At 43.5% G+C, this 23,138-nt stretch overlaps 1 protein-coding gene across 1 annotated transcript in view; it reads left to right on the top strand.

Moving 5' to 3' along the window:
* The first annotated feature begins 3,167 nt into the window (after positions 1–3,167).
* The window catches only part of SHC4 (SHC adaptor protein 4), a 54,192-nt gene continuing 34,221 nt past the window's right edge, over positions 3,168–23,138 (top strand). Inside the window, exons 1-2 of the mRNA XM_035131330.2 lie at positions 3,168–4,885; positions 19,817–19,887. Coding sequence (XP_034987221.2) covers positions 4,298–4,885; positions 19,817–19,887 — 659 coding nt within the window. The 5' untranslated portion in view covers positions 3,168–4,297. The remainder of the gene's footprint in view (positions 4,886–19,816; positions 19,888–23,138) is intronic.

Below are 23,138 nucleotides of genomic sequence, written 5' to 3'. Positions count from 1 at the left end.
AAAAAAAAAACACCACAAAAGCCAGCTTTTAAAAACCTTGCTTCACATGTGCAGCACCCTGTGACTTACTAAGAGTGTGTTATTATGATGTGTCTCCTCCTCCACCACAGGCCCACACACTGGTGCCTCTAGATAGGGGAGTCTTCCTTTGATGTTTTTAAAATCTCCCTTTCATCATTGGGAAAGACGTGGCAAGGAAACTTCTTTGTTTTTAACAAAAAGCCCTCACATAGGAATTTATGGCATAGGGAATTGGTGCCTGTAAGGAAAGCCCAAGTTTTTTTGCCCTGATATCACGCGAACGCCTCATGGGGCATCCAGAATCACAGGACCCTCATGTTAAATGTCATGTAAATAAAAACTGGAGGGATCTGTTGTGATTTAGTTACAAGGGCCCAAGGCGCAGCATAGTGTGTGTGTGCCAGTGGGGCCATGGCCCCAGGCACACATTTTTTGAGGGGGCATGAACCAAGCACGCCCCCCCACAAGCACCCCCAGCACCCGCCCCCTGGGTGGATGGACAGGCCCTTCTTTGGGGGGGGGGGTCAGGTCGCTCCAGCAGTGTCGGTGGCTCCCTGGCCAGCGTGTGTGCATGCCCCCCACCCTGCATGCTTGCCCTTGCCCACCCCTGGCACCACCAACCAACGCTACGGCACTGTATGAGGGAGTACCCTTTGGGCTAGGCAAAGACTGGCATCCTTCAGCATGTCATCACGGCAGACAGAGCCAGTGGCAGTCAGATGTATGCCACATCTGTCTATGGTGTTTTCATGCGCACAAAGCAATGACAGTGTTGTGTGTCTGCGTTTGACATATTGATTGGCATGGCCAGGAGACCGAAGAATGAAGGAGGGTGCAGAGAGAGGGTCAGAGGCAGAGATTATAAGAGGGCACGAGAGGCCTGACCACATTCAAGGACTGTTGTACCAAATGGACCAATAATTATATTATGTTCATTACTACCACGGCTAGCACCGGCACCCTACATCTTTGGGCATCTGCCAGGGCCCCAACACCCTGGTGGGGGGGCTACTGCTGATTCCTCCCCTGGGTCCTTTAAAAAAAATGACTCAGTGCCTGGGAGGCCTCTCATCTCAGCCTTTTGATTGGACTCAGCTGGTGTTTTACGTGGCACTCCATAAACACATTAAGGAGATGGTGGTGATTTCTTGGGCCCTGAACACAGGACAGGTAGCTCGGAGTTTCCAGAGTGTGAGCTTTGCCTTCTGCCACCCAAAGTAGCCCGAAGGAAAGGCAAGAGGTCGCAGTGGAAGAAGGCAGAAGGTGCAATCTTGAGGCACTGCAAAAGCACTACAAGCCTCAGGTAAGAGTGTCACCCCTTTAAATGTCCTGCAACTCTGCTGTGGGACTGGGGGATATATATATATATATATATATATATATATATATATATATATATATATAGGCTAAAAATGGTTGAACTCACTGGGAAGACTCTGGTTTCCTCGTTGCTTCCTATGAGGTCTAGGTTTTCTTCTGTTAGGCTTGATCTCTATATCTGGTATATCTCTATATCGAGTCCAGTTGAAGGTAATATCGTCCCAGTCTTGCTACTTAGCATCATGAAGGCTCCTGGCTTGAGAGTCAGGATGTTGCAGGAAACTAACAGCAGAAAGCCTGAAGAGAAAGTGACTGGATTGCCCAGGAAATAGATGTTTGAACCTGGGTCACTACATCACCCCTGCTTTCATCAGCCACATTTCTGAACATCACCACATGTACACTGAAGCACACTGGGTTTTCTTTGACTGTCAATAGGTAGCAAGTGCTTGTGTTGGTTAGGCTTTCCCATGGTACTGACCTGAGGCTGAAGAAGTGTTTTGTGGGAAAGAGGCTGTCATGGGCTTAACTCTTTGCAAGTGATCATGGCTAATGAAACAATCTATGCCCTTTTAAACTGGGGGGTATCGTTTTTGTTCCTTATTACGGTATGTATGTTGTGTTTTTATATTGTAAATTGCTCTATGAACCTCAGGTGAAGGGCGGTAAAGAAATTAACAACAACAACAACAACAACAACAACAACAACAACAACAACAACACATGCCCATTGCACACCCCATGCTGGTTCTATACTTGTTCCTGTAAGGTCTTGGAGATCTGTTGCCAGTCAGAGTGGACAACACTGAGCTAGATGGACAAATGGCTGCCTTGCACCAAATCAGATTTCTATCAGATATAGAATAAAAGTGTGCAAAGTAAGTATATGTTTTTCACCATTTTTGTATTTTGGCCACTAATTTCGTTTTTTTCTCTCTAGTACAGAATTCAGATTATTGTTTTTAAGTGTAATATGCACATCCTTTCTAATAACCATTTGTAATAACCGTTAAATCATTGGGTCAACGCGGGTGGCGCTGTGGGTTAAACCACTGAGCCTAGGGCTTGCCGATCAGAAGGTCGGCGGTTCGAATCCCCGCAACGGGGTGAGCTCCCGTTGTTCGGTCCCAGCTCCTGCCAACCTAGCAGTTTGAAAGCACATCAAAGTGCAAGTAGATAAATAGGTACCACTCCGGCGGGAAGGTAAACGGCGTTTCTGTGTGCTGCTCTGGTTCACCAGAAGCGGCTTTGTCATGCTGGCCACATGACCTGGAAGCTGTACGCTGGCTCCCTCAGCCAATAACGCGAGATGAGCGCCGCAACCCCAGAGTCGGTCACGACTGGACCTAATGGTCAGGGGTCCCTTTACCTTTACCTTACAGAATTCAGATTATTGTTTTTAAGTGTAATATGCACATCCTTTGTAATAACCATTAAATCATTGGGTCAGCCCCACTGCTTAATGCAGTTTTGTGTTCCTTACTAATGGCTAAGACTGCTAGCAATTTCGGTGGACGCAATGTGCTTTATTGCACTGCCGACTCAGCCTCACCTCCGGTGTGTGCTCAGTCCTTTGCAGTTTTTCTCATGTCTTCAGAGTAAATTTGATAGGCACAGGAAGTGTCATTAGATATTGAACCGAGAGTCAACAAAAAGGAACTCTGCTTCTAAAAATGGTACATCACTATCTCTCTCCCCCCCCCCAATTTTATACCATATGAACTAACACTGGTTGGAAAAGATGTTTGCTTGTTTCTTTCTCTACTAGCCTTCTCATGCTGCATTGCAGAAATAACAGCACATACACACACACGTTTCTTCTCAACAGGAAAAAAAATGAATTGCACACATTGGCAGTGTAATTATTGATGTCTTCATCCATTCACTGCCTACCAGAACATTAAGAATTCCCCCCATCACTAAAAGTCACATTCTGCATGGCTACTAGTTTAGTGTATTTATGGTGCATGAGTCACTGAGCTTTCTCCTGATTGGCTGAAAATTAAACACCCCTGGGACTGTCAGTCAGTTACAGCCATTCTCAGCTTCATTCACAGATTTATTTCGCTTGCACACAGGGAAATTCATTCAGAAAACTTCATTCATAAAAACTGCAACATTCTCTTTCTTTTAATCTTCCATACAAATAAGCTACCATGACCTGGCTACTGAGGAAAACCTACGGATGACTCGAAAGGCTGCTGGAGATGCTTCACTGTAATGTTTCCACTGACTGATGATGAATCTGAAGTCCAATTGTGCCGGATCATAAATCTACGAGGAGTATTTTGCTTATTGTGGTGCTAAAGGATATTTCAAGAATTACCAGGGTTTTACTGAGAGAAACTGAGTTTCATCTGCAGAATTATTTAACATGGGATCTTTTCACCTACATTTCTGTGAATTAAGAATTTTTAAAATTGCATTTTTTTCCCGACAGAGAAATTCAGCATTAATATGCTAATGAACAATCTCCTTTCAATGCTGCTGTTCTAGGAAAGGTAGAAATTTAAACTCTCTTGTGCTGTTTTGGTATGAAATAGTGTTTTGCTTTCTCATTTTGAATATATTTAGATAAAATTAATTGCAGCCAGGGTTTGACTATTGCTAAAATGGGGCTATGGTAGTGAGAGGTCAAAGCAGAGCTCTTCAGAATAAACAGTTGTAGCTTTCTCTGGTTTATCTGCATGCATGTGTGTGTGTAAATTTAATTCAGATTTAATTCCAAATAGCCATATGTCCAGACAGAGCGAGGCTCAGTTTATTAAAAGGAAGAAGTCACTTGGGAACCTGACGAGGACACCAGTGACAACCAAATCTGCTCTTTTCTTCTTTCTTTTCAAAATAGTTCTGGTTTGCCTAATTCCATATTTCTTTCTCTTATTTATAAAAAGGCGGCCGATTTAGAGAAGGGTGGGGTAGGGAAAGAGAACCCGGTTGCAGAACTTTGAAGGCTATGAGAGAACGCATTCCACACAGCCTCGGCGGACACATACTATATGTAGGACTGTTGAGAGACCTAGGAATGCTTCACAGGGCTAAGTACAGTCGTTTTAAAAATGAATCCCTCACATCACTGGAGGAAGATGTGCAGAGCCGTCCTTTGCACCTTAAAGGCTCTTCGTCTTCTCATTCCTCGACGCCTAACATGCCCATTGAAGATGTCACCATAGGGACGCCGGACAGCTCTGTCGCTCTGTGCACCTTGATCCCTCGGATTGCTAATATCAAGGTGGCCAACCCTTCCACCCTACCAAGCTTCAAGAACTTCTGCCTACGGACTAAGGAGGTTCCAAGAATTAAGCTCACAGAATGCCAAACCGTCCCGAGCAGCCCAACCTTGCCAGAAATCAATTTAACCAGCTGCCTGACTGCTTCTTATTCCCGGGGAAACCCAGACAGGCCAACAAAGGCCAAAACAAATATCCAAGAGGACAGTTTCTTGTCTGGTTCTGAAGAATCAGCTTTCATATCTAAACAGGAAAAAGACCTTAGGCAGAAGGGTGAATCCAGTTTGGAGACGGGGATATCATACACCGTCCAAGTAAGTTGCTTCTTAAAATGTCTCTTTCCCCCCCTAGTTTTTGACATGGTAGATTACCTGCTATTAAGAATTTAACAGCAAGACCAACTTGGGAATTATGTGGGGTGCTAAAGAGCATTGAAAGCACTTCAGTTAAAATGATCCCAATCCTTGCAGCTGTGCAAAACAAGACAAAATGCCAGTATTATTATCCTCATGCTGCAGATGAGGCTCACTAGGTAGCTTCTTTAAGACCATTTTGTGATGTGAGTTAGTGATATTTGATTTCAGGATTTCCTAGTTTATGGCTCACTGGGTAGCTTTTATCCTGTGCCAGTATATAACCCACCTCGTCTTAAAGGTCTAGGTTGGATTGCAACAGAAAAGCTAGGCAGAGAACCATGCAACACTGAAAACATTTTTTCTCTCATATGGTGGTAAAAGAAATTCTGAACTCCCTTTTGGGCTGTGTGTACTCACATGTAGGGAAGCAGACTAGAGTTATTTTTAAATCAGGTATGCATATGTCTCAGCTGCGTACACGCTACACAGCATGTGCAAAGCACATTGTCTTTCAGATAAGACTGGGGCACTGTAGTTTCTTAAGGGCTGCTGGGAATTACGACGGTGTGTGGTTAAAAACAACAACAACAGTGCCCAAATTTCTTTGAGGGGAGGAAAGAATGTGCTTTAAAGGTATAGTGTGAACATTTTATGTATGTTTTATATTTGAGATGTGCGTGGAAATGTGACAAACGGTGTGTCATGTGAGAAAACAGTCTCAAGGTAATGATGCATGACGACCTAAGCCGTGAGTGCTCTGAGGTTTGCTGATTTTAAGACATAGTACAAGGTGTTCCTGGTGCACACTAGATCAACCTGTCATCTGACTTGACCTCCATTCTGCATAGTGGTATGGGCTCAGCCCAGAAGAAGAGAATAAATTTGTGGATACGGATGTGGAGCCACTTGGAGGAGTGCCAGAGGAAACCCCCAAAATCTACAACACTACAACTACTGGACACTCAGCCATAGCTAAAAGGGTTTCCTGGGAAGAGGGGCATAAGCAGGGATGGGGGGAGCTTGTGCTCCACTAGATGTTTTGGACTTCAACTCCCATCATCCCTGACCTTTGGCCAAGCTGCCTAAGGCTAATGGGAGATGGAGTTCAACAACATCTGTAGGGCCACAGTTTCCTTATACCCAGCATAAGGGAGGGAGGAAGAAGATTGCAGAGGGGGTCATAGAAAAGCTGTTGTTCGAAAATGACTCATGAGTCCAGGACTTCTCAAACATTTTGAAGTGGAACCAAGCTGTAAATTGACTTTACTGGACCCACTTGTAAACTACCTACCTGTAACTATCTCTACCTTGCGAGCCCTACTTTCCCCCTTTATAACACTAAACAGGAATATCATGTAAAATGCTTGGGACTGAGAAAGTTTGTATTTAATTTTCAATTTTAATAGAGAACGTAGCGTGTTCCCCTGTTTGGATATTTCTAATCCACATTTATCGTTTTTGCGGGGGGGCAGGAGGCAAATAACATGGGTATTAGGCAACTAGGTTTTACTCTGAGTAGGCCCATTGGAAGTAGACATGCCTACTTTGAGTATGAGTAAGACTGATTAGAACCCTATATATTTAAATAAAATTTAAGGATGGTATTATACATGAAGCTAAGGATGGAGTAAGAGGGTCGCTTCCTTCTGAAAGAAAAATGGCATTGAAATAAGGGAAATAAGGAGGCAATATCCTGATTGTCCAGCCTGCTTAGGAGCAGATCGGGACCCACAGCTTAAGAATCACTGTGTTTCTCGGACTGCCAGAGAACTGGCATATCCAACATTTTATCATTAACCCAGAAGATGAAGCCCTCAGCTCAGATCTCCCAGTATCTTTTCCCTGCCTAGAATAAATGAAAATTACAAAACAAAACATATGCCCCAGAACAACTGTCCCAGTTGTGCAGGCTTGTATGGTCAAAGATGTACAAGCTTCCATTTTTATTTTTTCAAGTCAGTTTCATGGCAAATACCTAAAGATCAAATGATTTGTATTGTCATCCCTGTGTTTACCATGCAGTTGGGTTACATTCCATCTTTTTGTATAAAATGCATTCGGGACAGCTTGGGCATGTTATGCAGCTGATGGCTGCACAGCTTGCGACGTGCTGAGCAAAATGTTGATGTGTGATGTCCTTCCATGCGCTCTGCAACCCTTATGTTCTTGCAGACCCCCAGCTAGCGACAAAAAGCAGGCATATTCACGAGCATAGGGAGCTGCCTTACTGAGTTGGACCATTGGTCCATTGAGCTTAGTAGAATTGTTTGCATGTAATGCCAGTGGCTCTTTAGAATTCCAGACAGGAGTATTTTCCCAGCCCAACCTGAGGGTGTCAGGGATTGAACTGGTGACCTTCTGCATCCAATACAGAAGTTTTCCACCCAAGGTATAGCCTTTCCCTTTCTGTTCCTAGTAGGCCCCCTTAGAATCATAGAATTGTAGAGTTGGAAGGGACTCCAAGGGTCAGCTGGTCCATTCCCTGCAGGTCAGTAATGAACATCCACATATCATATTCTTGCATTGCAGGGGGTTTGTAGATGATCCTCAGGGTCCCTTAAAACTCTATGATTCTATGTCGCCATCAGTCTAGCAGGAAGTTTGGGCTGACAAGGAAGGATGCCTGCACCGTGTTCCCAAGCAGCATCAACCTCATTGCAAGCCTTTTTGTTGTGAAGATGCTGTTTTGTCTCCTCTTCACCCTCTGTGATTGCCACAAAAACCACTGAATGCTATTGGGACTATCACACATTTGAACATGTTTTCACTTTAGGTTCTTAGCCCCCATTTCATTCTGCTTTATTTTATTTGTAGCAGAGCAAGATTCAGTTTTAGCAGGACTGGGTTTGGATTTTCGAGGTCCGGCTTTAGATCTCTCTGCTGAGCTCAGACTTTTGGGGGGGCAGCCCTGGTCCTGTCAGTATTTAACAGTACAACCCTATGCACGTCTACTCAGAAGTGGAGTGCCTCTGAATTCAGTGGGGCTTACTTGCAGGTAAGTGGGTACAGGACTGCAGCCTTAAAGATTCAATATCTTCATCATTTTGTAAAGCAGGAATACTCTTGAAACAGCTTTTAGGGGAAAATATTGTAGTGCAGTATAGGGAGCTAGGTCTGTTTTGGCTTCTGAATACAAATCAGGTTAAGACAACAAGATATGCCACTGGGCCGAATTCTGCTGACTAGCCTACAGAGCTTTGCATTTTCTGCTGTGCCTCAAAATGCACATCACTGGGATTTTCTTTAAAGGAAACACAGTGCCCAGATTAGCTAATCCTGACCTGGCAATAGGTTCCTCCCTTGATGGGGGAGAGTTAGATCCTGAGCAAAGCCTGCCCATCTGACTTAAAAGGGAAAAAAAATCAGACTGGAAAATGGATTCCACACAACATATTGGCCCCAATCCAGAGATCTTCATGGATTGCCTTCCGCTGCATGCCTTCCATGGTAGGGGAGAGCTCCCTTGCTGAACAGCTGGCCCAAACTGTCAGCTTTGATAGCACTGAGCACCTGTTACAGCGGGACAGGGGTACTTGGCATGAATTCCTGGCCCCTTAACAGGTGTTTGCTGCTGATCAGAGCTGACAGTGTTATCTGTCTGTTTGACAAGTGTGGATAGGGTACACAAAAGCTTTTTGGGTGCATCAACATTGTGTGCATGTGAGCACCCATTCAGGTGGGCAACCTGCTGAAGCTCCACTTCGGAATGAATATTTCCTCTCCTGGATTGACCTAGCTTGATCAAGGTGCCCAACTTCCATTGTGGTTGCAGAAGTAAATGGGAAAGCTGATAATAAGAGGTTTGGAGAGAATATTTCCCAGTTTATTGTTTGGCTATAACTTGAGGCAATAACACCAATAGCATAGTGAATTCTGTTAGCCTATTCTGCTTTTGAGGCAGATTTTCTGCATTTACGTGTTTGTGTGTGTGTGTTATGGAGGAAGAGAGAGGAAACGTACAAAACTACATATTTTTTTCCTTTAAAGTGAGTGCACACCAAGAAGAAGATCGAGCGTCTGTTGATGGGATAGAAAGTGATGCCTTAATATGTTCGTTCTCAGTCTCTCATATCAGAGAGGTTAATTTTGAGGCAGCTCTCTGCTCTGGGAGCATAATAATGCTTAGAATTTAACGCTGCAGAAAACCAACTTAAATAGAACTGATTAGAAAGTTGTGGCAGCATCTGGGGATAATTAAACTAATGAAGGTGAAAAAAGCAGAAGTATAAGGAAACACAAAGTGGCAGGTGCTTGGTGATCAAATGCATCACGGAATAGTTAGGGATTTCACAGATAGAAATCAGTGTTTCCCTGGGAAAGGCATGAGTTATGTGAGAAAAAAGTAATATTTTTTTGTTACTTTTATAATTATTAGATGCCATTCTAGTATTTTCCTCTCTTTTTTTGTATTTCTCCCCCCCCCCATGCTCTTTTGTATTTTTGGGTAATAAAACTATCCATAAAAGAACTTCGAACACATTCTTCACATATATTATTGCAGCAATCCTTAAAACAACTCTGCATCATAATAATAATAATAATAATAATAATAATAATAATAATAATAATAATAATAATTTATTATTTATACCCCGGAACTAGGCAGAGGGCCTTCTCGGTGGTGGCGCCTGCCCTGTGGAACGCCCTCCCAACAGATGTCAAAGAGGAAAACAACTACCATACTTTTAGAAGACATCTGAAGGCAGCCCTGTTCAGGGAGGCTTTCAATGTTTAATAGATTATTGTGTTTTATTTTTCTGTTGGAAGCCACCCAGAGTGGCTGGGGAAACCCAGCCAGATGGGTGGGGTATAAATAATAAATTATTATTATTATTATTATTATTATTATTATTATTATTATTATTATTATTATCTGGCTGGGTTCCCCCAGCCACTCTGGGCGGCTTCCAACAAAATATTAAAATACAGAAATCCATCAAACATTAAAAGCTTCCCTAAACAGGGTTGCCTTGAGATGCCTTCTAAAGGTCTGGTAATTGTTGCTCTCTCTGACCTCTGGTGGGAGGGCATTCCACAGGGTGGGTGCCACTACCAAGAAGGCCCTCTGCCTGGTTCCCTGTAACTTGGCTTCTCGTAGCGAGGGAACCGCCAGAAGGCCCTTGGCGCTGGACCTCAGTGTCCGGGCAGAACGATGGGGGTGGAGACGCTCCTTCAGGTATACTGGACCGAGGCCGTTTAGGGCTTTAAAGGTCAGCACCAACACTTTGAATTGTGCTCTGAATTGAATTGTCTTCAGCTTAGTGCTGAGGAATGGCTGCATGAGGGAGGGATGGAGCACATGCTTTGCATAGACAAATGTCTGCTTGGACCTGACCACCCACCTCCTTGTCCACATCCTCGGGCCAAAACTCATGCAACAAAAGTGGGCAAGACAGTCCTCCAGACACCTCGCCAGATTCAACTGCAGCAATAGCGGAGCCCGAGTATCTCACAGTGCCTCACAAACACATCACTGTGGGGTTCAGAGAGCACATAACAAGACACCAGGCCATCTCAAAAAAGCACCGCTGGATAATATGCAGAGGATGCAATGGAGACTGAGAAGGAATTATCATAGTTAGGAACACAGAAAGCTGCCTTACACGGAATCAGACCATTTGGTGGTGGAATTCCCCATCAAATAATTGCACCTGGTAGGCCAGCTAGTCTTATTTGCATACCCTGTTTTCTTCTCTTTCAGTTCCTGGCAGAGCAAAGCCTTTGCTGCACCAGTGGTTTCTTGAGAACCACATTTTCCACTCCCCACCTCTGCCTTGCTTGCCCACCTTCTGCCTATGCTTGCTTTCAACCCAATATGGATTTTGGCAGAATATTCAAGCTGGGGTTTTTTTTTTAATAAAAAAGTGCATCAAATTGCAGCTGATTAACAGTAAGAAGCTGCCTTCTACACAAGTCAGGCTGTTGGTCCATCTAGCTCAGTACAGTCTACACTGACTGGCAGCAGTTCTCCAGTGTTTTAGGCAGGGGATCTCTCCCAGGCCTACCTGGAGATGCCAGGGATTGAACCTGGGATCTCCTGTGCACAAAGAAGGAACTCTACTGCCGGACTATGGCCCTTTCCCATATTACGGTGAATTATGGGCATTTGAATTTAAAAGTTATGCAGGGAACAGCGACAGCCCTGCATTTAGGCAGAGTGAGATTTTATACCCTGCCCATCTGGCTGAGTTTCCCCAGCCACTTTGGGCGGCTCCCAACAGAATATTAAAAACACGATGAAACATCAGACATTTAAAACTTCCGTAAACAACTTAGCCTGGGTAAATGCATAGAATGCATAGAATCATAAAGACAGAAGGGACCCTGAGGATCATCTAGTCCAGCCCCCCGCAATGCAGGAATATGCCGCTGTCCCATATGGGGATCGAACCTGCAACCTTGGTGTTATCAGCACCATGCTTTAACCAACTGAGCTATCAGCCCGAGGGCCACATTCCCTTATAGACAACCTTCTGGGGTCCATATGCTGGTGATGGGCAGGGCCAGAGGCAAAAGTGAAGGGAACACTGAGTTTGAATTTCACCTTTGGGTAGAGTAGGTTTGTTTCTACACACACTTGTGTATCCTCTCCGTCCTCCGTCCAGGCCAACAAGAAGCATGATCAGAGTGCAAGCACACTTTCCAGCTAGGCATAAACACCTAAAGGGGGTTCAAAGCAGCATTGGAGAGGGAGTTGTAGATTTCTCTGGGTTTAGGTTCTGCCTAAGATCAGAACTGCTCAGTTGGAAAGGCTACATACACGGCCTGGAGATCAGGGCTCTTGTAATCTTAACAACTGGGCAGTAGAAGGAATTTTGGCACCTGCGTCCCTGTAGAGGTGGGAAGAGTCTCTAAAGACTTTTAAATATTGTTTTGCAGATGGATGAGTGTATGTGCAAAACAAGGCACTTTCCAAAATTAGAGTATGTAGGCTTATGCTGAATATATTTTTGTCTCTGCTCTGCCATGAGATTCAATATGGGGAGGGGACTCACACCCAAAATGCCAGGGAGATTTGGGATGCTTTTCAGGTGATCTACCTCTTGAGCATCCTGTTTTATTTGCAAGGAAGATTAGCTGATGTTGGCTATTTAATAACCATCCATTCTGATGGTTTGTGGGGACATTAGATGTCATTGGGTCAAAGCAATGCATTTTCCAATGTCCAATGCATTTTCCTGTCACTTTCCTTGTCACAAAAAGTCTGATATGGGTGTGGGGAGAATGATGGCCAAGGTTTGACAGTCAACTACAATTCCACAACCTGAATTTGCTGGTATGTGATTGAAAATAACGACGGTCCAGAAGCACTCACAGCTCTTCCCCTCCAATCTGACACTGACATTCCTGGTGATACTTGCCCAATTGTGTGTTTTCATTAAGCTCAGTCAGTTCCATGGGAACAAAGGTGAGGAGTCTCAATCAGTCAGGGGTCAGCAAACTTTTTCAGCAGGGGGCCGGTCCACTGCCCCTCAGACCTTGTGGGGGGCTGGACTATATTTTGGGGGGGGGAGATAAAAGAACAAATTCCTATGCCACACAAATAACCCCAAAATGCATATAAAATAAAAGGACACATTCTACTCATGTAAAAACAGGCTGATTCCTGGACCGTCCATGGCCCAGATTTAGAAGGCGATTGGGCCGGATTCGGCCCCCGGGCCTTAGTATGCCTACCCACACTCAGTAGTACAGTTCCTGGGATCTCTCATGGTTCAGCTTTCAAAGGAAGGTTTCACCTTGAACCTTAAACTGCTATGAAATGATGTAACACAATAATTCCTAGGATTTGGAAGAAAGGCCTGATGGTAGTGCCACTGGTGTGAGCCCCCCCCCAAAAAACCCACTAGCCTATCTTTCAGTGTCCTGCTTTCTATCCCTGATAAATTGCTGTCCTGATATTGCCTCACTTCGACCTTTTGTGAATACCTTCTTAAAATTCCGTTGGTGTGATTTGCCAGTGTCTTGGAACATTTGCCAGGGCAGCCAGATGGCTACTGATGTGCTCATCTGGCAGCCTGTGATTCCGCTTCTATCGCCATGTCTTGTATGAACCGTGGGGTTTTCCTTCCTAAGGGTCTGGTGGTCTCCCCTGGAGCTCTAGAAATTAAATCTCATTGCGGGGTGGCTTGCGGGCTTGTGTCTCTTAACATGCATACAGGGAAACACATGCATACATGAATGAATGTTTAAGCCTGCACATGTTTAAAGAATTTACTTTCCCCTCAAAGAATCCTAGGAACTGCTGTTTACCCCGCACAGAGTTATGATTCCCAGCACTTTTAACAAATTACAGTTTCAAGGATTCGGGGGGGGGGGGCAAACATTATGTGCCTTAAATGTGTGTTTTTATTCTGTATTTTAATATTTTGTTGGAAGCCGCCCAGAGTGGCTGTGGGAACCCGGCCAGATGGGCGCGGTATAAATAATAAATTATTATTATTATTATTATTATTATTATTATTATTATTATTATATTTAAATGTATGACATGTGTCATAGTGTACCCTAGCATTTCACATTTCACCGGGGAGGCTCATTTTGAACTGTTGGCAACAGATTGCAGGACAAAATCATGTTCCCCACCCCCAAACAATATATTTAACCTAAGAAACAAAGGCTCTCCTGGCTTTAAAAACTGGGGAGGGCAGAGTAAATCTTATGTAGCATTCAGCAGACAAGAACTTCCCACAATGTATCATATGGAGCAGTGCAGAGTTGGGTAGTACATAAGAAGTTGTCTTATCCAAGGTCAGTTTGTTCCTCTAGCCCAGTGCTGTCTACTCTGACTGGCAGCAGCTCTCCAGAAACAAAGGCAAAGGTGTCTCCCATCACCTGCTCTCTGAGCCTTTGAGCAGATGGTTCCAAGGGTTGAACATGAGACTGTATTATACCAAAGAGAATGAAAAGAATGGGGTTAACAATTGTGTCTAAACTGCAAAATGTTGGAGGGTATTTTCTTCTTGGAGACAAATGCCCTGTTGCAGGGATGGGGAAGCTGTGACCCTCCAGATGTGCTCTTTAGTCCCAGCCAAAATAGCCAACAACTAGGGATGATGGGAGCTGCAGGCAATAACATCTGCAGGGCCGCCATCTCCCCATCCTTGCTTTGTCACATACTATCACTTTTAAGGGGTAGAAGAAAATTAACTGACCCTCCCTCCGCCACATACACACACAGAAAGGTCCTTCCTTGTGCACCCAGGTTCATGCTGCTTCCATTTAATCTAAACAATTTGTGTGTGGACATCAGTAATGCAAATGTGGCATTGCTCCTAAGACATTGCCCCCCTCGCTTTCATTGGTATCTTACCTTGGCTCAAGACAGAATGCATAAGGGTCCAAGGCAGTCTCCCCTCGGGGCGCTGTCTGGGCCCAGACATAATCCTGCATGGCTTCAGTGTGGTTCTATATTTTTGCCTTTCAATCCACCCAAGACTCTCATGGGGAGGAAATGAACTTCAAGTGACTCAGTGTTTCTCAAACTCATCTATGATTCAGGAGCTGGGGGAATATATTTTTAGCTTCTCCCTCTCTTTCAGATCCACTGCGCTGGGTGCAAACATTTAATTATAATATCCAAATGTGTTTGTCAGTACACTTGAGAGCACAGGTGTCTGCTTGAGGACCCTTGCAACTCCAAGCCTTACCAAAGAAATGGACAAAGAGAGAGTGGGCTGCAGCTGTTCCATCTGCTTCCTTTGTAATTACTCCTGATGAGTTGTGGTTTGGCATCCCGTGGGTGACTGACCTGGCAAAGAAGCCTGCCAGATGTGCTTGCTCTTTGGCATTCGTTACTGAGTCCCTTACTGAATGGCAAAGTGGCCTGTGCACTGAGGAAATAGATCAGTTAAGCGTCATAGGAGGACATGGAATTTCCAGGGACTAGCATGATACAGTAGACGCCAGCGCTTTGAAGCTACCGGGGATCTACTGAGGAGGTCAGCTGGATCAAAGGTGTTTGGCAGGGGTCAGCAATGTGATGGATGGCTGTTCCAGGGTCTCCAATGGTTTCTCCAAAACATAGATATTTCCTCAAAAAAAATCACAGTGCACAAGAATACTGTTTGCTGTTCCCGCTCAGATCCTGTTTGCACTGGGTCATCTTACCAGCACATTAGAAAAGCTTGCTGGAAACAGGCCAAGGGCCCATCTAGTCCAGCAGCCTGTTCACACATACACAGCATTTTTAAACCTAAAAAAGGAGAGGGATGCAAACCCTCAATTCTTTCTCAAACCTAAAGACGTACAGTGGTACCTTGGTTTAAGAACAGCCCTGTTTACGAACTATTTGGTATAAGAACTCCGCAAAACCGGAAGTAGCGTTCCGGTTAGCGAATTTTACCTCGGTCTACGAACGGAAGCCGAACGGTGGAAGGGCACCAGCTGTGGGAGGCCTCATTAGGGAAAGTGCGTCTTGGTTTAAGAACGGAATTCTGGAACAGATTAAGTTCGTAAACTGAGGTACCACTGTACACCCTTTCTTATCTGCAGTTTTCCAAACTTAAATACAACATGATGGCAAACAGAGCATTTTTAAACCTCTCCCACATTGAACATGCTCACATTTCACTGGATTTCAGGACTGGACACCCACCTTCCCCATCTGTTCTGAACAGAGGAGGTGGAAAGAGCTTCTCTCTGTGAGTGAGTCTTGTGGTGGCAGGTATAGGTGACTTTCCCCCCATGGATGTAGCTGCTGAAATGCCTACACCATTTTGTGCTTCTATCTCTTTTTCAGACCTTAAGGAAAATCCACACTGGAGAGTTAAGGCATATTCAATGCATGTTTTAAAGCGCATGGCCTCCCCCAAAGAAACCTGGGAGATGTTGTACTTTCACCCTCACAGAGCTACAATTCCTAGCACCCTTAACAAACTACACTTCCCAGGATTCTTCAGGAGAAACCGTGTGCTCTAAATGTGCACTGAATGTGCTTTAAATGTGTGACGTGGTCCCACTTATATTTTGGAGAAAGATGTTGGCCCATATGGCTTGGCTTGCTTGCCCTAGTCATTTGTCGGGGGGCTCCTCTGTGCACTCTGTTTGCATGCCATGTCTTCTCTTTGCTTTTTAATATGTCCCCCTAATAGTTTCTTGCTCAGAAACTCTCAAGATCCTGAAGCCGGCCCTGTTATCTCTGGTGAATACAGCAGAATCTCAGCACTACAGACCTCAGAGATATAGCCCTAGGATGAGTCATAGCTCAGAGGCAGAGTAAATGTTCTGAATGCAGAAAGTCACAGGCTGACCAAGTTATCTGTAGCTAAAAGCAGCTGGTGAAAGAGTCAAAGTCAACATTACTGGGCTAGTCAGACCAGTGATTTTATACATTATAAAGCAACTTCACAAATTAAAAGGTTTGCTGAATTACTCCACCATAGCACAAACGGGATGCAGTTAACATGCTTTGTGGAATATGATGAACTTCTCAATATAAGTTGCTGCTCCTACTGAAAGATCCCAATAAGTTTAGAACAGCAGAATCTCTTGTTCAGGTACTTAGTAGCATGTCCTAAGATTAATAGAAATTCTATGGATTACATAGTGATCCTGGTTTTCTTCTATGGTTTCGTGTGATTTGATATTTTTTAATTGGTTCTGTAACAATTGTAAAATTTAATGACCGTGCAAGGTTTGTTTCCTTGACATACAACTAAATCTGTATAATGGCAAGTGGCCATATCAGATTAAGTGATGATGACACATACGGTAGATCCATAGAATCATGGAACTGTAGAGTTGGAAGGGACCACAGGGGTCATCTAGTCCAACCCCTGAAATGCAGGAATATTTTTGCCCAATAGGGGCTCGAACCCATGACCCTGAGAGCCTCATGCTCTACCAACTGAACTATCCATGCAAATTACTAACCTAGAATTTGATGCCTGTCACCAAACTAAGCTAATGTGTCACCCCTAGTTTAGAGAAAACAATAATGGCTACCCCCTCCTTTTCTAACTTAAAACCAGAACTCCTCTGTTTTTCATCAACTTCAGTGCATGGCTCCAAAATATCTGTTAACTAATGCTGTGTTCTGGTCCAGTGCTTTTTTCTGGGGGGGACACAGGGGTATACATACCCCTAAACATTTTGTGAATCTTTGTGTTTTTGTCCATTTACTGTATTTATTTCCCCTGATGTGAACTATAAAACGGTGGTTTTCTTGAGTCAAAATGAGAGTACCCCTAAACTTTTTTTTTTTAGAAAAAATGCACTGGGTTCACACCTCCCTCCTTTTGAAGTGGAGGAATGGGGGCAAGGGAAAACAACAGGTAAAATTCATTCTTTCCCACTGTTATTGATTTATTTAAAACATTTTCACGCTGCTCTTCAGCCAAAAAAGCTGTATTTTATAGCTTTTATCCTATGCTGAACACATACCATACCTCTTTGCCCTGGCCTTTGACACCTGAAATAATTTTAAGGCCCACCTATTCTTCTGATTGTACAGTCATACCTCAGTTTAAGTACACATCGGTTTGAATACTTTCAGTTTAAGTACTCCACGGACCCATCTGGAATTGATTAATCCACTTTCCATTACTTTCAATGGGAAAGTTCGCTTCAGGTTAAGTACACTTCAGGTTAAGTACTCTGCGAACCGTCTGGAACAGATTAATCCACTTTCCATTACTTTCAATGGGAAAGTTCGCTTCAGGTTAAGTACGCTTCAGGTTAAGTACAGACTTCCGGAACCAATTGTGTACTTAAACCGAGGTACCACTGTATTTGTTTTAACTCATTTCAATACAGTGGTATCTTGGGTTACAAACACTTCGGGTTACAAACGCCACTAACCCGGAAGTAGTACCTTGGGTTGTTGAGAACTTTGCCCCAGGATGAGAAGGAAATCGCACAGCGGCGGCAGTGGAAGGCCCTATTAGTGAAAGCGCGCCTCAGGTTAAGAACGGTTTCGGGTTAAGAACGGACGAATAAATAATGCCATTCCTAAAGTGGCTTATAGTAATCAGGCGTAAAATCTAAAAGACACGACACACAAGGAAAAGGGAATGGGAAGGGAAGAGAAAACAAGCAAACTCAATCACCAGCTCTTAAATTTACAAAGGTCCTATAAGAACAGCCGAGGAGAAGAGAGGACAAAAAGAGCTGGCATCTCAGCAGAGCCAATGGGGTGGCCCTGCTTCCCATCTTTCCCTGTGCTGCAACAGTCTGGTGAAGACTGATAGCAAAGCAAAGGTCACCTAGTGTCTCTGGGATTTCCCACAGGACCCTCAGACTTCCTCGGGGCCATTGGTGTTTGCCCCACCTTGCTGCCTTCCGGAGCCAGTTCTACCCATTTTTCTCAACTCCCTTCCTATTGAAAACTACTGCCATTGATAGTCCCAGGAGCTGGAGTCACCCATTGACGCTTTTTTTAAAAAAAACCCAGATCCCAAGCGAAGCTCTTTTATTAATGTATTATCCCCGTTCAAGCTTTTAAATGAAACTGGCTTTTGTGAAATGCTGGTAAGATTAACTCTGCTCAGGATAATTTATGGCAAAACCCCTGGTATTGATTTCTCTTCTCTCTCACACCCTCCCCACCCCAACCTTGCAGTTTTTGCTCAGCGTAGCTTCCCACACAGATGTGTGCAGCGTGATCTTACTCACAGTCATATGATCTCAAACTGTGACTCACCTACTCCTCCGAATCTTTGGCTTTATCAAGGATGGCGAAGCACAGCCCCGCCAGTTTGCAAGATTTCTGCTCTTAACAGAAAACAGAGCACGTATATAAAAACACTGTTGCCTCCCTTTCATAGCATAGATCGTACACGTTGTTTAATGGATATATGATCTCAAGGGGAATTTTTTCAAATGTGTGAATCAAAAATACTCCCCTCCCCCCCTTAAAATCTACATCTTAGACTTGGGAGCTAATTGCAGGATGTCTACTTATATGAAATGCATTGCAACTTCTTTGGTTTTACATTATATATGATGCCATATTAGGGATGGAAACACTGATTCTGTTTGCATCTAAAGGTGACTCCGTCCATATGGAAACTGAAACACAGCCATCCTTCAGAATCCAGATTTTGCACTACAATTCTCCCAACTGACTTCCCCCCCTTTTCTTTTCAGAAATACATATATTAGGGGAAAGTGTGCATAAGAATGAATATTTTAGAAAATAATAGCATACACAAACACACTAGATAAGGAAAAAAATTGCTTACAGAAATGTATACATTAGTCAACGTTAGGAATAGTCAGGTCTAATTTTGGTTCTCCCACTTTCTCATTTTTCGAACCATAAATTCAGTTTTCCACGTTTCTGCAGCATAGATAGATAAATAGATAGATATAATTCTCAAGAATATGCATCACAATTTTAGTGTGAATTTGTCCTAGCACGCACATTTTTGTATGCAGTTTTGACTAATGTACACATTTTTGTAAGCAATTTGCCTTAATATAATGCATTTTGTATGTTATTTTCACCAATAAATTCATTTTTATGCACACTTTCCCCTAATACATGCACTTCTGACGGTCAGGAAAAATGAGAAAACATTTTTATTTACCCGGGAGTTTGATGGCTGGAATACCTTGTTCTTGGCAACCCTGAAATCACTGGATAAGGTTATATTTTTAACTGAAACTGTTTTTAGAATGTTTTAATTGCTTTTAGAATGCTTTTTTATTGTCTTGTTTTGAATGTGTTTGCTACTCTAGGCTCCTTCAGGTGGAAGGGCTGGATATAAATTCCCTAAATAATCATAAACGGGGAGATTTTGGAATGGGGTTATGTATTCCTGTGCTATCATTTTAAATTAAGGAATATATCTTTTGAATGTTTTCTGATTGGAACTTCTTTCTCTTTATTTTTCTAGATAATTTTTAAACAGCTGTGATTTCTCTCTCTCTCAATATTTACTCTAGTATATGGGCTGTATTGAAGTCTTGCAGTCAATGAGATCTCTGGATTTTGGCACTCGGACACAAGTTACCAGGTAAGTGGTTGAAGTTTGAAAGTAGCAGCTTACTAAATAGTGAATCATTTATTTTGCAGGCAGAAGTGATTGCTTTTCAAATTCTACTGACTTTTTAACGTAGTCCTCTTTGTTCTGTTTGAGGCTACAATAGCAGCTCATAGGGCCGGCCCGCTCATGAGGTTAGCTGAGGCAATCACCTCGGGTAGCAAATCTAGTATCTGAGAAGCACAACACACACCACCCGATTTTCTCTAGCCTCCTATTCTCCTGCTAGCTTCCTGGGCTGTCCTGGCAGCTCACAAAGTGTAGACATCAATAAATGAAAAATTCAGCCATGTGCAAATATTATCACGTGGGAACTTGCCCATTCTTATTTTTACTGTAATTTTCAAGAGGGTAAGAAAAACAATAATCCTTTTTGGAAAAGTGGGAGAACTGGCTTTTAAAAAATCATTACTACAGTCTAAATGAAAAAGAGAGAGGGCCTTATTGTTGGTGGCTCCTGGCTCTGGAATCTCTCCCTAGGGAGGTCTGCCTGGCACCCAGGTTAAGATTTTTTCTGTTTTCACAGGCCTCTCAAGATCTAATTTTAAGTCCCTGTGGTACAGCTGATAGTTGTAAAATATGAACGTATCTGATAGCTGTTTTTGTTCTGCACTGTATGCACTATTTTATTGTGCCTGTTTTGTATTTAGGCCTTTATGCTGGTCATTTCAAGATTATTGTGGTTTTATCAGAGCATGCTTTTATTTATTTTTATTTGCATTACACCTAGAGAAGATATTTTATGAGGTGTCTCATAAGTATATATAAAACACCCTGCTTTTCCCTTTAAGCCATCTGTGGCACCATTGTGAGTCTACCTCTTGGTGGGGGGTGGACAACTTTCATGCAGGGCAAAAGAGTTTAATCAGCTATTTACATTTTAAAAGAAAACAAATTGCACCCTTACCGGTAATTGCTTCCATGCACTTAACACCACAACTAGCTTGGCCCTTAAAGGGAGGAAGAGAATCAGTGGTAACCACAATTAATAGTTGGCTAGTATGCCAATCCAAAGCTTGGGTAACCTTGAAAATCTCATTTAAAAACTTCTGTTGTACAGATTTCTGATATGCTTAGTCATATTCTGTACAGGCTACATATGGCTCTGCTTCATGTCATGCCATGGAAGGTTGTGCCAAAATTCCATTTTTTTCTCAGACAATTCAACATTAACTTTATGCCATATGTACATCTGATGGATTCCAAACTGTGCTGTAATCCTTGTAACATTGTGCTTATCAGCTCCCCAATGGTTGTGAATGATGATTTCTGAACACACAAACCTAACCTAATAATAACACAAACAGCCCTTTTTCCAGTGAGACACAGTTCGGAAACATACATCCTATTGCATATCATAGAAGAATATTCCGAATTGATCAGAAAGAATGAGAGTTTTCAACTCTAGATCAGAGATTCTATCTATCCCACTATATGGGTAGTAAAGGTAAAGGTAAAGGGACCCCTGACCATTAGGTCCAGTCGTGACCGACTCTGGGGTTGCGCGCTCATCTCGCATTATTGGCCGAGGGAGCCGGCGTATAGCTTCCAGGTCATGTGGCCAGCATGACAAAGCTGCTTCTGGCAAACCAGAGCAGGACATGGAAACGCCGTTTACCTTCCCGCTGTAGCGGTTCCTATTTATCTACTTGCATTTTGACGTGCTTTCGAACTGCTAGGTTGGCAGGAGCTGGGACCAAGCAACGGGAGCTCACCCCGTCACAGGGATTCGAACTGCCGACCTTCTGATCAGCAAGCCCTAGGCTCAGTGGTTTAACCACAGCGCCACCTGGGTCCCCATATGGGTAGTAAAACCTCACAAATATTGTCTCCTTCAGCCAAATCATATGGTAGTAGTAATAATAATAAATAATAATAATAATAATAATAATTTATATCCCAGCCACTCTAGGAGGCTTCCAACAGAACACCAAAATACGATAATCTATTAAACATTAAAAGCTTCCCTAAACAGGGCTGCCTTCAGATGTCTTCTACAAGTCATTGCAGGAGATCTTGGGGTCTCTACCAGGCCCCGGTGAAGAAGGTGGTTCCAATAGGTTGCAAACCACCTGAAAGCATCTCCTGCTGCTGTTTTCTGCAGAAGGTCCTCTTCGCCGTCGCCATTGCCACTTGGTAGCTCGATGCTGAGCTCTAGCCCGTGTCCGGTCTGATTCAGAATGAGTTATCCACCACCGGCGCTCTAGCCGTCAGAACAATTGTTTCATCGCACTTAGCTCCGGGGAAAACCACAGGGCTGTCTGGGCTCCATGCAATCAGAGAGGGCGCTTCGGAGCCAGACGACTAGCCCTGGTTAACTCCGCATTCCAGCAGGCCACCAGAGGATCAGCTGAAAAGCCATCAACATGGGATAAAACATCCCCTACCACTCTCTGGAAGCCGATTGGATCCATTAAGTGGTGGGGGCGGACCATCCATAACGTTATTCACACGTTACCCGAGTTACATGCATCTTTATACACCTCATATGACTGGAGAACTCCATTGCTAAATCCAAAGGAGTGCAGATTTCGAAGGGTGGATGTGTTTTGGTCCCCGTATTGTTTGGAATGTGTGGATGAAGTCTGTTCACTTAAATGGGAAGTGAATGAAATTTCTCCCTCCTTCTTAACCAAGAGGGATCTGTCCAGGCATGTAGTTGGTGAAGCTGAGTGTCCACATTGTGATGTTCATATGAACCCCACCGAACAGATACTGAATGCCTCTTTTGATGTAGATGAGGATGTACATCTTCTTCCAGGACTTCTAGTCATTGTAGATGCCTGGTTGCATGCAACTAGAACTGGCTTGGGAGGCTGACATTTACAATGGGCACCAGACCATTTGGATCACTGCCCCATTTTCTTCTGTTTTTGCATGCATGGTCTGGGGAAAATAATCAGTCTAGAAAATACGTTTGGCTGCTCTTTTGTCTCTCAAGTTGCCACGCAGAACATATTATTGTGGCATGGTCCCTGTTTATATCACTACTATTTATCAAAGTGATATTGGAAGGGGAATGGCATTCAGTGGTTGGTGTAGAATGCATTTTGTTTTATAGGCTGGCAAGTTTCAGGCTTCAGCTTAGAAAGCCGCAAAGAGCCTGTGGCTAGATATTATTTCACTAATATATTGCCCACCACCAATCATACGAATGAATATCATAAAATGTCTCCATTCAGCAGGAAGCAATAAAGACAACCCATGGTTCCCTGAAGGCTATT

Source organism: Zootoca vivipara, chromosome 14 (genome assembly GCF_963506605.1).
Source record: "Zootoca vivipara chromosome 14, rZooViv1.1, whole genome shotgun sequence".
NCBI classification, from domain to species: Eukaryota; Metazoa; Chordata; class Lepidosauria; order Squamata; family Lacertidae; genus Zootoca; species Zootoca vivipara.
Note: the sequence above shows the minus strand (reverse complement) of the source record. Positions and strands in the feature narration are given on the sequence as shown.